This window comes from Prunus mume, linkage group LG7, assembly GCF_029339155.1.
Source record: "Prunus mume cultivar Tortuosa linkage group LG7, ASM2933915v1, whole genome shotgun sequence".
In the NCBI taxonomy this organism is placed as follows: Eukaryota; Viridiplantae; Streptophyta; class Magnoliopsida; order Rosales; family Rosaceae; genus Prunus; species Prunus mume.
The window spans coordinates 8,411,745-8,425,263 of record NC_142704.1 but is presented as its reverse complement, the minus strand read 5'-3'; the positions used below and the strand labels follow the sequence as shown (position 1 = coordinate 8,425,263).

The following is a 13,519-nucleotide window of genomic DNA, read 5'->3' as shown; positions in this document are numbered from 1 at the left end:
TGGGGAACAGAAAAGAAAAGTGCAAAAGGGTAGTGTTCAGGTTAGGATTGTTTGGTAGAGACAGAGAGGACTACATGGATATGTTTACTCATTTTTATTTTTATTTTTGGGTTTTAACTCAGAGAAAATATGTCAAATTGCTTTTATTCTTTTTTGGGAAAGTGAAATATATCACAATTTGGCAATTGTTTGTCTATATTTCCACATCCATCAAAGTTGCAATGGGTTGATCATACAACTGCTTCAACTATAATGGGAATAATCTAGTTACAAGTTTATAATTAGACTGCATTTTATTATAAGTTGTTGAACAACAATTCAAACTTTGTCCATAAACCCTAATTCAAATGATATTGGGGGTGCAAAGATGAAGGGGTAGAGCCTACATTAAACTCTTGTTGTGAACAAAAAGAGAAATAGAACCCAAAACTTAGAAGTTAGGCTCCATAAGATATAAAGTGAGTAATCTTGTATTAGTGAAAAGAGAATGAACAATATTTTTTGCCATGAATTCCTCAGACATTCAGAGAACGTGTAGAAAGGCTAGTCCATATATAAGCGATGTAATATACCATTTACTGCAAAACAAGAGGAACCTCAAAATCTATAGAAGCAGAGCATTTAGTTGATTGACAAGCGGCACGTGTAGTGCTGGAAATCAGTAGAGAAAGAAAAAAATACTACTCTATTGGGGGAGCCTTTGCTCTTCTGCAAGAGTTTTGCTCCACATGCAATTACCAGATTAATCTCACAAACATGTGTCTGTCACATCCTTACCGAATTAAAAATGAAGCACAATAAACACATGGACATTCATCTAAAAAGCCGAAAATACCAAGCACATGATATCATCCCATAATCAAAATAACACATGCTTTAAAAAAAACATGTTCAGTAGGGGACTTGGGGACCATCTTGCAACATCATGACATGGATGAAGCTGAGCTGCATGCAGAATTCTGTTACTTGCCTAACCAGGAACATTTGTGGCCTGTTTTCCTACTTGCCCTTGTGATGGAAAAAGCTAAAGCGACATGTAACGACTGCTTGTACCGGATCTGATCAGCTGATAGAATCTCCATAACATGATCTCAGAAGCTGATCTCACTCAAATTGGCTCAGTTTTTTTTTCTGTTTATGGATGGATAAAATAGTGGGGGGTAGCAAAGGCATCACAGCTTCAACTTGGGTTCAACTTTTAAGATTGTTCTTGGGTACCATATGAACTCAAATTTAGCACACTGCTAACACCATTAAGGACATCCATGGTTATTGCAATTTCGAGACTGGAGGGCTGCATCGATAAAATCTGAAATGTTTGTTTGTAGAAGGAGAACTATAATGAAAAGATTTACAACTGTCCACCTGAACCAACACTGTCAAGAAGCTGGAAAAATAAAACTTTTATCCTAGACAAAATTGCTATTAAAAGTAAAAGAGAAAGAAAAACGTCCTGGAAAAGTCACTGTTCACTATCATTATGTCGTCAACATACTCAAGGAAGCATGAGAAAGCCATGCTAAGCAAACCAGCCACATTATGAGCTCAAAATAAACCCTTCTCTAACTCCTTTCTAAAATAAAGTTATAAAAGTCAAGGTGATGAATTGGTGATCCTTACATGTACGCATTCAGGCGCTTAACTACATGGTCTCTATAGATGATGATTTGCTATGCAGCTGCCTGTCATGCTGAATTGGGTATAAATAGATCAAATTAAAGGTCTTCAAAATATTACTAAGCTATGGAAAAAAAGAGCAAAATAAGAAACTTAGTTATGATATTTTCATGATTATAAATTCCGTACGAACAAAAGAAAAACAAACTTCTCCTTTGAGATATTATTCAGAATTTCTACTTTGAGACATTATTCAAAACTTCTCCTTTGAGACATTATTTAGAAAGTAAAACATTTCTTCACTAAGAATTTGGAAGACTAACCTATTTCCCATTTGGATTTTGAACATGGCGATGAACCAACGATGAATGCTTCCAATCCTAGCAAACAGAATTTGCCGTGGAATAATAGTTGATTGACAAGCTCCATATCATTTGTCTTTCGGGCTTTTGCGATGCTGAACAAGATGAAGACAATGATCTGATTTTTTATATGATTGAAATTAGAACGAGAAGCTTGAACCCTTGACCAATATTTTTCAACCGGTATGATGATGCTCATAGGATACTCCAATTAGACAGAGCAGCCAAATTCTCATCCATCCACGTAGGGAGCATCTAAAGATGCATGCAGGAAAAACTTTTACAACTACAAAGTAAGTATCACATCTTAAGAATTAGAAAATTCCCGTTCATGTCCAATAAGAATGACTTTTAACATCCAGAAGCACCGTCTTCCGGAGAGTACTCCCTTGACTGAAGCTCCAGATTTACACCTCTTACCTTCCTCACAAATTGTCCCGCACTCCTTTCAGCAAGTCGCTTTCGGTTAACATACCTGATATTTTTATCAAAACAAAGCTCCATTCTTTTTTTCCTAAATTTAATCAACGCTGCCTCTCTTCTGTCAACCTTATTCTATTTCACTTCAGTGGAAGATGAAATTCCAAGTGATGGCCATGGATGAGTATTAGGAATTTGACCAGGTTGTAAGCATATACTAAACTGGTAGCAGGGGAATGGAGTTATCCCAGTTACATCTGGAGGGCAGTGCGGAATATGATTGTATTGTGGCATAATAGCAGTTGTAGAATGATTTTGCATGTCATGCGGATTCTTTTGATGCACTTGTGTTGATGATGACATGATAACTTGATTCACAACCCCTGGAATATAATACGGATAGGCAGCTTGGGCAGGTAAGCCAGAAAAATCTTGTTGAAGTTCATTTCTTGGATGCACAAGCACCTGTGAGGATTGGTCTTTCTCAAAATTCTTTTCATGTTGAAGTAACATTGATCCAAGAGGGGTACCAGACCCCTCCAATGAAAGGGAATATGGGACACTACTATTGCTGCTCTGCAAGTCATCTCCTTCTGAATTGCTTTCCCGTGCCTCTCGACTTATGTGTACTTGGGGATCATCCACAACTTGGTAACCAAATGCTTGATGTTTCTCTTTTATCCTCACTTGTTCAACAACATTGTCTTCAGTGCAGGCAAGTGTGCTTGATTTAACATAAGTAAAGAATGATGATGACTCTCCCATCTTTAGGTTACTCTTTTTTGGGCCAGATGAAGATTTTCCTGCAGAATATTACCACAAAATAGTGGAAAAAGTTCTCAAAAGGTAAAGATGAAAAATGACATAGAAAAACCGTTCTGCTTCTAGATGATTTTTTTTCTTTACTCAGATCAGCTAAGTCAATTGAATGATGCAGCACGTCCATCACATATTTATCAGAAATTCTCATTGTCATTTTTGTCATCATCGGTACATCTACTATAAACAAAACCCTACAATGAGTGAGAAAAACTCGTTAGACTTTCGTTTGTTACATACTTCTTTTGAAAAGGATAAAGGAAAGTAGAGACTAGAGACTCAATGTCAATCACACTCTCTTGCTTTAACTGTCTTAAATTCTCAAAGACTTCCAAGAATGTCATATTTCCAAGCATAGACCAAATAGAAGAGTACTCTACTAGAAAAAAGATCAGAGTCTAAGTAAGTAAACCAAATAAATATAATCTGAATAGAATCCTACGGCACAAACAAACAATCTCGTAATCAGTTTCAAATTGGAGAAAGAATTTTTTCCCATGTACAGAAACTTCAAACATATCTAATCATCAAAAAGACAGTAAAACTGAAATCATGTCATTTCATGATCTCACTATTAAATGAATACAAGCCAAACAGCACCCTGCAGCAGAAGAAACGAGGTTTTTAGATCAGATTCAAATTGGAGAAAGATTATTTTTCCAAACGAAAATTTTATTTTAAGAATAGTTTATCATCAGAAAAGAAAGCAACATTGAAACGATGTCTTCTCATGATATTCCTATAAGTGATCCTATGCATCACAGAAGATGATTTGTTTCAACTATGCATGCAAATCACGATTCATTTGCTCAAATGCTATGGAAAGAAGATAAACAATATTTGAAGCTCAGAAGACGCCTAAACTTTGCAAAGTAGCACTTCAATTGTGACAAGTGGCTCACCAGTTTGGTGGTCGTGTATTCCTGGGACATCGGGCCGAAATTCTGATACATTATTGACTGGAAACTCCATAGCAGCAGCAGTAGAAAACTAAAAAAACAAGACAAAAGAAAAACGAAATAAAAACCATATAAATGCACACTCTAGGGAGTTGCAAGGACAAATACAAATAGTTAGGTTCCAGCAAAGAAAAATAAAAACTTAAACAAGTAAACCATGATTGGGCTGCATGTCTAGGTGGTTCATGGTTATAGTGACTAATAAATTTTGGATGTACAGGAACAAAACATCAAAAGTCATGCAACAAACCATGCGCCTTCTTCTCCACATGTGTGTCCACAAGTTTAGAAGCTCATTAGTTCGTAAAGGCTTTACAAGATAGTCTGCTGCTCCGAGCTTCAAGCACTTAACAACAGTAGAGACCTCATCTTGTGCCGACATCACTAACAAAGAGAAAAAAGTTCAAACAATGTCAATGAGGTTAAGACCATAACTTTCTTGTAAAAGAAAAAATTTGTTAGGGAAAATTGCAGTAATAAGAACAAAACATGCTTACTGATTACAGGAATGCCCCTTAGCTCTCTATCCCGTCTGATATACTTCAAAATTTTCAAGCCTTTTCTCATGGGAAGGTCAACTTCGGCAAGTATGATATCTATATCAGGTGCTTCAGCATTCAATGCATCAATCACCTGTCTTGGAGACCTCACTGAAATGACTGTGAAGCAAAGAAATTAAGATCCATGATTAGAGTTTGACACAATTTGAAATTTGGAATGAGATAATCAGGTTCCACTTTAGATGGCTCTAAAAGCAGATATGATACGGATTTTAATACACAAATTACTACAATCTAAGTTGCCTAACAACATGTAAGGCAATGTTACTGTGGGATTTCAAAGAAACTCTTAGGCCATTCTTCAATTTTACGTTGGCTTTTCATCTTGGCATTCATAGCCTTATTGTCATGTTCAGAATTCTCTACACCATTTCAATAAAGAGTTTCTAGATAATAAAAATAAATAATAAATAATAAAAGACATGGAGAAGGGAAATGAGCTAACAGAAAAATCAAGCTTTAACAATTTACAGCTTTAAACAAGATTGTTTCAACAGGTGGCATCTAAAGACCAACCTGATTTTTCTTCCATTTTCTTAGCAGCCAAACAAATGATAAGCTTTAACAGTTTCCATTGCAAAGATAACCAGTAATTAATTTGAAAAAGTTATAGTAAATAATATATTACCCTGGTTAGCATTTCATCAGAAGGGCAAAAACCTCTTCCGAACTGTACTCGCGTTATCACACAACAAGATCCTCACTTTGCTTCTGTCAATGAACCCATCACCACCACCATCACCATTTTCAGAGTGCTTCTTCAAATTAAGCTCCTTAGACTCCATAGCCAAAACCCACCAAAGCCCAAGCCACTCCAAAACGAAAACAGCTTCAAAATCCCATCACCACCACCGCCACAACCACAAAAACCGCCCCAGGCAAACTCTGTTATATTAGAGAACCTCCATGGTCAAAATGGGCAGATAAAAATCATCACTTGAGGTCCAGTGCTTCAATCAAAGTTCCTAATTAGGATCAGGGTTATGGTTCTCAGTTGCCGGAGACTCCAATCTCAGCAACCACCACGGCCACATCGTACGGCTGGCGGAGCGGCGGGCCGTGAAGAATTACATACAAGTGAAGACTGTCAGTTGATTGACGGTTGGGATTGCAAACTAACTCGGGTAAGTATAGGATGATCACATTTCTCATTAAGAACAAAAGTAAAGAAGTTGGTTTAAGATTAATTTGTCCACAAAACTTCATGATTGTTGGAGTTTTTGTTTGGTCTGGATTTGATGAGGAATTTGACATGGCAGATTGCAAGGCATTTGATGACAAGGTAACTATATGTATTGTAAGGAATAAGCCATATGAATTCCAACCACAAAAAGATTAAAAGAAATGAAAAATAATAATGATAGGTCATAAGAGATGGAAAGTCAGATAATTTACTAGATCAAACTATTGAATTTTCCAACTCCTCAAAACTTGCCTACGAGTGAGCTTAAGTGGCATTGAAGTAAGATGATGAAAAGGTAAAACTTCAGTTCGAATTTGTTCACCTTGCTTTTAGTACCACTAGTACCACTAAAATACTGATTACAATTTGGTTTTTGAAGTTCATGGAACCAAATTTTTAATTGCAACACAGATGCTCAGTAATTATAATCATGCCATTTATTTTTTTGATGCACACAAAGTTGGCTCTGGATCCTCTGGAAACTCTTCATCTCTGATAAAGATGTTGTTCATAGTTGCTTCAGCTGAAACCACAAGACTAATGCTCTTCTGTGGCGGCTCGAGCCCCTGTAAGAGAGAGAAGAAAAGCCAAAGAAAGTAACAAAAACACACAAACACAAACACATATGAGTGTTTTTCGATTCGACTGTTTGTCTAGTTGGTCACAAGGGAAAGCTTTGAAGCCATGTTTAAAACACTCAGTAACCAGCCATTCCCAAGTGGTTAAAAGATAAGACGGATGCCTACCTTAGGAGGCTTCCTCTGCCTCCAAGAGTGGATCCACAAGTTTAATATCTCATCAATGCATAGTGGCTTGACCAGATAATCAGTAGCACCAAATTTTAAGAAATTGTAAAGAAAACGGCTTTCGTTCTGCGTCAACAGCACTTCAAAACAGCAAGGAAAGCAAAGTAAGATGTACTGATTTACATGGCTTGCCAAGCATATTGTTTGTATCCATTTTGATGCAAAAAATATAGTGCATAAAGTTTGTGATGTTATATATTCTTCCTTTTTAGACATTTCAACTTTCTTTTAAGCTAAAGAAACAACAAGAAGTAAAACTAATAAGCTTACTTATCACTGGGATATGCTTGAAATGCAGATCCTGCATTATATATTTCAACATTCTCATGCTTGCATCTATGGGAAGGTCAACTGCAGCAAGTATGATATCAATGGATGACCACTCGGCATTCAGAGCATCCAACACCTCCACAGCAGAGTTTACTGATATTACTGTTATACAAAATTAAGGATCTTAATTAATTTTCTGAAGTGTTATAAGTTATAACCTACATGGATTGATAATATCAGAACTCAAGGTTGCACACGCTAAAAGATAGAGCTGCTGCATATTATACATCCAAACTCCAAACTGTTTGTAATGTAAGAAAACAAACTAATTGGGAACTTTGTTTCAGCCCATGATCAACATGCAAGAAGAAAGGATTGATATATACATACACGTACGTTACATGACATTACGTACCCTGATAACTGCAAGTTGTCAGTAGTGTGCAAACCTCCTCACAACTCTCAGCATCGCGGTCACACAACAAAACTCTTACTCTGCTACGATCTATGGACATGTTCTTGCTCTTAGCTCGGCTGCCACTATATTGCCTGCTGCTGTTGCCAATGTCTATTTGCTTACCTTTCTCCATTGCAATTCAGATCAGCAGCACACAAGCACAGGGCCTAGAGATGCACATATCCATGCAGCAATCAAGCTCCCATGCTACAAATACACCAGTTACCCACAAAAAGTTTGGCCTACCAAACTTTGGGTCGGCTTGCCCAGCCTCCAGCCAGATATTTTGAGGATCTGATCATAAATTTTGTAGCACATGTCTCTATATATATCTAGGACTTCACCCAGCAGCAGCATCTCACCTATTCAGAGTTCTAAATTAAGCTCATAGCTCCTTCTCCATTTTAAGGATTAAACCCCATTGTCTCATGGATTACGACAACTAAACTCAGTGCATCAAAATCATTTCAGAACTTAACCACCACATGTTATGTTATGATCTGCACAATCACTGTCTTGGACAAAATATTTGTTCCAGAATTCCCAATTGAGATTGATTTTCTCAAAATAATCAAATTGAAATAAATGGGTTACCTGCAATGAACTAGAATTATATCCAAAACTTCTATACCATTTACTGCAAAACACAAGAGGGAACCCCCAAACCCAAATTTATAGAAGCAGAGCATTGTGTTGATTTATATCTATATCTATATATAAATGCAGCATGTGGACACTGCTAGAAATTAGTAGAGAGAGAAAACAATGAAGTACTCTGGATGCATGGGAGGCTTTATCCTTTCCCAAGATTTTTGCTGCACATGAGTATATTGTAGCCGTCACATCCTCTACCAAATGACAAAATATCAAGCACATGCATGATTTCATCCACCAACAAAAATGCAGCCACATGCTTAGCAAAACATGTTTAATTAGGCCCTGCAGGGAGGGACGATCTTATTAAAGATCATGACTTGGCTGCTCTTGCTGTGTTACTTGCCTACTTGCCCTGTGGACCGGCGACCGGCCCCCATTCTCTCTGCCGCATGTGCTCCCTCTCTCGCAATGGCTTGCCTTGTCCTCCCCTCTGTCTGCCGCCATCTTCAAGCAAGAGTTTGGGGTTCTCAAACCCGTTTCTCTTTCTACTTGGCAAACAACCTTCAGAGGTGCAAATTAAGAACATAGGATGATCATGGAGATACTTATCTCTATTGCAGAAGAGAGAAGCGTTGAGGAAGAAGAAATTAAGGTTGTTGCTTCATGGTTGTACAACTCCTTAACAACTTAATTTTAGGGATAAGGTTGTTTGTTGCTTCCAAAATTGGAAGTGAAATTGACCAACACACCAAGCTTACGAGTATGTCTACCTCATTTCATTTTTGCTATCATCCATCACATCCTTTACCGAACTAGAACAAAATCAAGCACAAGATTCATCAAAAGAATAAAATATCAGCCACATGCTTGGCAGGTTTCAAACATCAGCAGCAGGGGCTGCCATGCAGGGGGCCATCTCATAACACCAAGACATGGGCCAGTTTTTAAGAATTTCTTAAGTTTGATTAAAAGGTGATTTTTGGCTTTATAAGTATACAAAATTCCCATTTCCTTGATCACAATCCCAAATCTCATAGTGGGTCCCTCTTGGCTAGAAGTGACAATTTTGACAAATTAGTTATAAATTTTGAAGAGTGCTCTTTTCATTTTCCCCTTATTTTTTGTAGGACCATTAGGTCCATCACTACATGCACAAATATATTCAGTACATATATATCGTCATTTCTCTCCATCTTCAACTTCTTTTCCACATTCCACACAGGTTTCAACTTGCGTAAAGTAATAATAACTTTATACTAAAAACATGAGTTGATCAGATTACATATTTAAAGAACATGTATGGTAGCATGGAATAAATCAGAAATACAAATTCATCCGTCAATTCGAATGAATAACCAATTTCTTTGCCACCAACCTAATGCCTGCATTCTGCTGATAGTCATATGGATCCAAGGAAAAGAATGCATCCATAAAACTCCCCTGTTTGAACAAGGTACTAAGTTCTGAACCATCAGACTTAGTGAAGACTAGCCTCTGCTCAGTGCCAGAAGCCTCTTTTTTATATATCTCTGTGGCGTAGATCCTAATATCCCCTGATGCCGGTATACTGCAGAAACGAAACAAATTAAACGTAGAAAACATTACACATCTAATCCGATGAATGTTCAAGGAGTGAAAATATGACAGGATTCTAAATATACATAATAATAATGTGTTTTCTCATGTGAGAGAGAGAGAGAGAGAGAGAGAGAGAGGAGAAAAGGCGAGACTAGGACTAAAACTTACTGCAATCTCACTGCAGGGTAGTCGTATTGCCGGATCACAACAGGCTTCCATTCGGATTTGCTTCCAGAATCCACAGACAACTTACTTGCAATGTCATCACATGCATCAAGAACTTTACATAAATTTGGTGATGCGTCTGCGATAATATTCAACTTTGGCCGTCCAGAATAATCAAAAAAATATGATTTCATATTGATTCCAAACCGTAATTTCATATGCCTACAGCAAAGCCGCAGATCGTGTAGTAACTTAATCCTCTGACTTCCACGATACAACGGGACAAGGGAAGCATCGATTGAAGGAATAAAAACTTGATCAGGCTCTAAAAATCCCACAGCGGCGTTCAGCTGATTCAACTCTTCTTGCATTTCATTGCTGAGGGGGCCCATGTCCGGGAGGCTTGATTCCTGTGAGTACATCAGATCAGACTATAGTCAATTTTTTTGCTATTGATATATTTTCTTGAGTTTACCCTCAAAAGGTCTAACTTCTGAGGGATGTGTTTAGACATACTAGTATTTTATATTCTAAGTTCTACCAAGCTAACACCCCTTTCACGTGTAAGACCCTCAGCTAGGCCCTGGCAAAGGTCGTTTTTGTCGTGTTTGTAACGGGTAGGAAAAAAAAACAACACACGAACACGACCTGTTAAAATCATTGACACAACACGACCCATTTCACCCATTAAGAATAATATTAGAAAATGAATTGGCTCTTCATGCCTTCCGAAAATAGATTATTACCAAGAATAAGACAGTTGCACAGTTTTTCAAAACTTCAAGATTCAGTCGAACATCAGCCAAACTCCTGAGAAATCATCACATAAGATTAGTTCAAGAAAACCAAATCAAATTGAAGGCAAGAGCAACTCAATTCCAAGTATGTTTGCACAAATACCTGTGTTCCTGCCGTCCAAGCCCAAAATAGTTTGCAAGAGTGTCCATCTGCAACAAAATCATACGTCTCATGTATGTATCAACATCTACAAACAAAATAGATCAACATCTAGAAGCTGCGCAACTTTTCTGCCTCAAAATTACATATTTCATCTTGTCCTTTAAAGATTGATTTGAATCAAAATCTAACGGATAACATTTACACACATATATGTCATAATATGAGAGATGGAGAGAAAATGGAATACCTTCATGTTACCAGCTCTCCTTCCAAAGCGCTGTTCCAACAATGCCAAGGAATCAATAGTACCCTTGGGTTTGGGTGCAGGCCGACCAATGGGTGCGAACGCCTCCTGGATCCGAGCACAATCAAACCCCAGTATATTGTGACCTGCCCATATACGTCCTACAGACAACAACCATAAAGAAAAATCCCTCAACAAATTAACCAAAAAAAAAAAAAAAGAGTTTTCATGCCATCATATTGAAAAATGAATCCCAAATAATTTTCCACCATCTACAACTACAGAAATGAAAATCCAAAGCAACCCTTAAAGAAAATAGATTGAGCTTAGTCTAGTCTAGGAACAAATTCAACAAATATAGTAAGATAATATATAAAATGACCTTGCTTGCAATTCAAACCAAACAAATCATGATTATGACAATGGGTCTAGCCGAGTAAAATTTGGAATTGACTTGCAGACAAATGGTCTAAGCTTCGAATCTCTATGTTGTATGTGAGAAACTTTAGTTTAGACTAGTGTTTGTACCAAAAATACAAAACAAAACAAAGCCTGATTATCACTTCAATAAAACGAATCCAAATTTTCAGTGTCCTCAATTTCTCAGCAACCAAACACAAACAGTTAGAGACTTGGCAAGAAAAGGAAAAGGAAAGGAGCAAACCATGGAGAATGTCGTAGACCTCATCTGCAATCTCTTGAAAGGTAGGGGAGGAAGCGACGGTGTCTCTGTTAATGCCATTGCTGCGCATAGGCAAGGAGGCGATTGAGGAGAGGTCGGCAGGTCGGACCAGGGTGGAGTAGGCGTCGAGCTCCCTCAGCGTACTCGGGCAAACCAGAATCGCCCCGAACTCCAATATGATGCATTCCTGGCCGGGTTGGGTCGGCTTTGTTGTCTCCAAGTCGAAGAACGCGTATTCGAACCGGTCTTCGCTCCTCACCATTTCTTTCTATCTTCCACGACACGACGATTGTGTAATGAAAAACAGAATGATTGTGTTGAAACTGTTAAAAGGGTTTTGATTTGATGCTCTCAAGACTTAACTTAATCATTGAAATTTAACCCGCAAAGTATATATAAAAGGAGTTGAACAAGGCTTTGCTTGCTTGCTAAGTAATTCTTGAATTTTTTTCCGCGCCAGCTTTGCTTTGTGCTTCTCTCCCAAGCTTCTTTTCTCCGGCGGGACCCCGCTGTTTCAGATGTAAAAGTACATGCATCTCCAGCAAACTTTGCAAATTTACACCCTCCCACTATTGTTGTTTCTGGGGACCCGGGGGTGTAAAAGGGATTTTACGTATCCACGAATAGGAATGTAATATATGGACATTATCATTGCGTTAAAGGCAGTAATGCCACCAACGGGTCCCTTTGGAAAAGCAACTTGATTTTCAAACCAATATTCTCAAGTTTGAATCCGATGACACCTAAGCAGTGTGTGCGAGAAACATCCCTCTTTGTAATTTAGACTATCCCTTACATTTAAATTAAAAAAAGTTTGTTGTAATGAAAGAGGAATCATTACGGCTGGGCATAAGGACCAAAGCTTCAAACAACCGTAGGAGCGCCAAAAGGACCTTGTTCCTCTTCCCATGTCTAGTTTGCTTTCTTGTTCTAATTCCCACCGTCCGACATCTAGTTTGTGATCAAGCAGGCACAACACAATTTATATACGTCTATGCATTTCTATATGAAACAGAATATTAATGAGAACCGTGTAGGGACTTTGCCTACTTGAAAAACATGAATTGATGCAAGCTTAATAGGGTCTTTGTCACTTCAGATGTCTCGGATTCAAGAGCACATCTAGCATCCTATATTTGTTTCAGTATTCATCATAACATCATGACATTTGGCTGCTCTTGCTGTGTTACTTGCCTACTTGCCCCATGGACCAGCTACCGGCCCCCATTCTCTCTGGTGCACAGGCATGTGCTCCCTCTCTCGTGGCGGCTTGCCTTGTCCTCTCCTCTGTCTGCCACCATCTTCAATCAAGAGTTTGGGTTCTCAAACCCTTTTCTCTTTCTACGTGGCAAACAAACTTCAGATGTGAAAATTAAAAAACATAGGATGATCATGGAGATACTAATCTTTGTTGCAGAAGAGAAAAGCACTAAGGAAGAAGAAGTTAAGCTAGTTAGTCACCCCATAATGGAAACTTCCTCAACACTTCATTATCTTACAAATCCTTAACAATTTAATTGTGGGGATAAGGTTGTTGCTTCCAAAATTGGAAGTGAAATTGACCAACACTAGAAGCTTACGAGTATGTCCACCCCACTTCGTTTACCGAACGGACAAAAAATCAAGCACAAGTTTCATCAAAAGAATCAAACATAATAGTTGGGGCACTTTCTATTTCTTCATCTGCTCGCCTTTTTTCTTTTTCTTTTCAAGGGTCATACATCCGCTTTTTATTAACTGCTCTTCCAAAGCTTCTAGCAGTCCAAATATGCCAACTACTTTAGCATATACCAATTTACTTTTCCTTGGATTCAGTTCTGGTCATGTACATACTCGGGTTCCCTACGTTAATAAGTTCATGATATACAGATTGCACTTTGCTTTATTTTACTGGCTTAAT

General features: G+C 38.0%; 3 protein-coding genes across 3 annotated transcripts; all 3 read right to left on the bottom strand.

The window, feature by feature from the left end:
* Positions 1–574: 574 nt before the first annotated feature.
* On the bottom strand, positions 575–6,077 carry LOC103338547 (two-component response regulator-like APRR1). The gene is made up of 5 exons (XM_089055663.1): positions 5,366–6,077; positions 4,675–4,836; positions 4,428–4,561; positions 4,121–4,208; positions 575–3,202 (listed from the first exon to the last, which is right to left on the bottom strand). The coding sequence occupies exons 2-5, from the start codon at positions 4,742–4,744 to the stop codon at positions 2,535–2,537; spliced, it is 960 nt and encodes a 319-aa protein (XP_088911789.1). The 5' UTR covers positions 4,745–4,836; positions 5,366–6,077; the 3' UTR covers positions 575–2,534.
* A 188-nt stretch (positions 6,078–6,265) lies between these two features.
* LOC148915388 (two-component response regulator-like APRR1) lies at positions 6,266–7,586 on the bottom strand. Its single transcript, XM_089055664.1, has 4 exons — positions 7,412–7,586; positions 6,997–7,158; positions 6,667–6,806; positions 6,266–6,486 (listed from the first exon to the last, which is right to left on the bottom strand). Exons 1-4 carry the CDS (start codon positions 7,584–7,586, stop codon positions 6,358–6,360), a joined length of 606 nt encoding a protein of 201 aa, XP_088911790.1. The 3' UTR covers positions 6,266–6,357.
* A 1,687-nt stretch (positions 7,587–9,273) lies between these two features.
* On the bottom strand, positions 9,274–12,013 carry LOC103338477 (protein NEN1-like). The gene is made up of 6 exons (XM_008241684.3): positions 11,602–12,013; positions 10,941–11,098; positions 10,694–10,740; positions 10,540–10,603; positions 9,797–10,203; positions 9,274–9,617 (listed from the first exon to the last, which is right to left on the bottom strand). Exons 1-6 carry the CDS (start codon positions 11,879–11,881, stop codon positions 9,389–9,391), a joined length of 1,185 nt encoding a protein of 394 aa, XP_008239906.2. The 5' UTR covers positions 11,882–12,013; the 3' UTR covers positions 9,274–9,388.
* Positions 12,014–13,519: the final 1,506 nt, after the last annotated feature.

Coding starts and splice junctions, on each gene's coding strand:
- LOC103338547 (XM_089055663.1), bottom strand. CDS start 4,744: ATGAGAAAAGGCTTGAAAATTTTGAAGTATATCAGACGGGATAGAGAG. Junction 4,562..4,674: donor AAGGGGCATTCCTGTAATCA/GTAAGCATGTTT, acceptor TCTCTTTGTTAG/TGATGTCGGCACAAGATGAG. Junction 3,203..4,120: donor AATACACGACCACCAAACTG/GTGAGCCACTTG, acceptor AATATTCTGCAG/GAAAATCTTCATCTGGCCCA.
- LOC148915388 (XM_089055664.1), bottom strand. CDS start 7,586: ATGGAGAAAGGTAAGCAAATAGACATTGGCAACAGCAGCAGGCAATAT. Junction 7,159..7,411: donor GACAACTTGCAGTTATCAGG/GTACGTAATGTC, acceptor TTTGTATAACAG/TAATATCAGTAAACTCTGCT. Junction 6,807..6,996: donor CAAGCATATCCCAGTGATAA/GTAAGCTTATTA, acceptor GCTGTTTTGAAG/TGCTGTTGACGCAGAACGAA.
- LOC103338477 (XM_008241684.3), bottom strand. CDS start 11,881: ATGGTGAGGAGCGAAGACCGGTTCGAATACGCGTTCTTCGACTTGGAG. Junction 11,099..11,601: donor GGTCTACGACATTCTCCATG/GTTTGCTCCTTT, acceptor TGTTGTCTGTAG/GACGTATATGGGCAGGTCAC. Junction 10,604..10,693: donor CTTGGACGGCAGGAACACAG/GTATTTGTGCAA, acceptor ATGATTTCTCAG/GAGTTTGGCTGATGTTCGAC.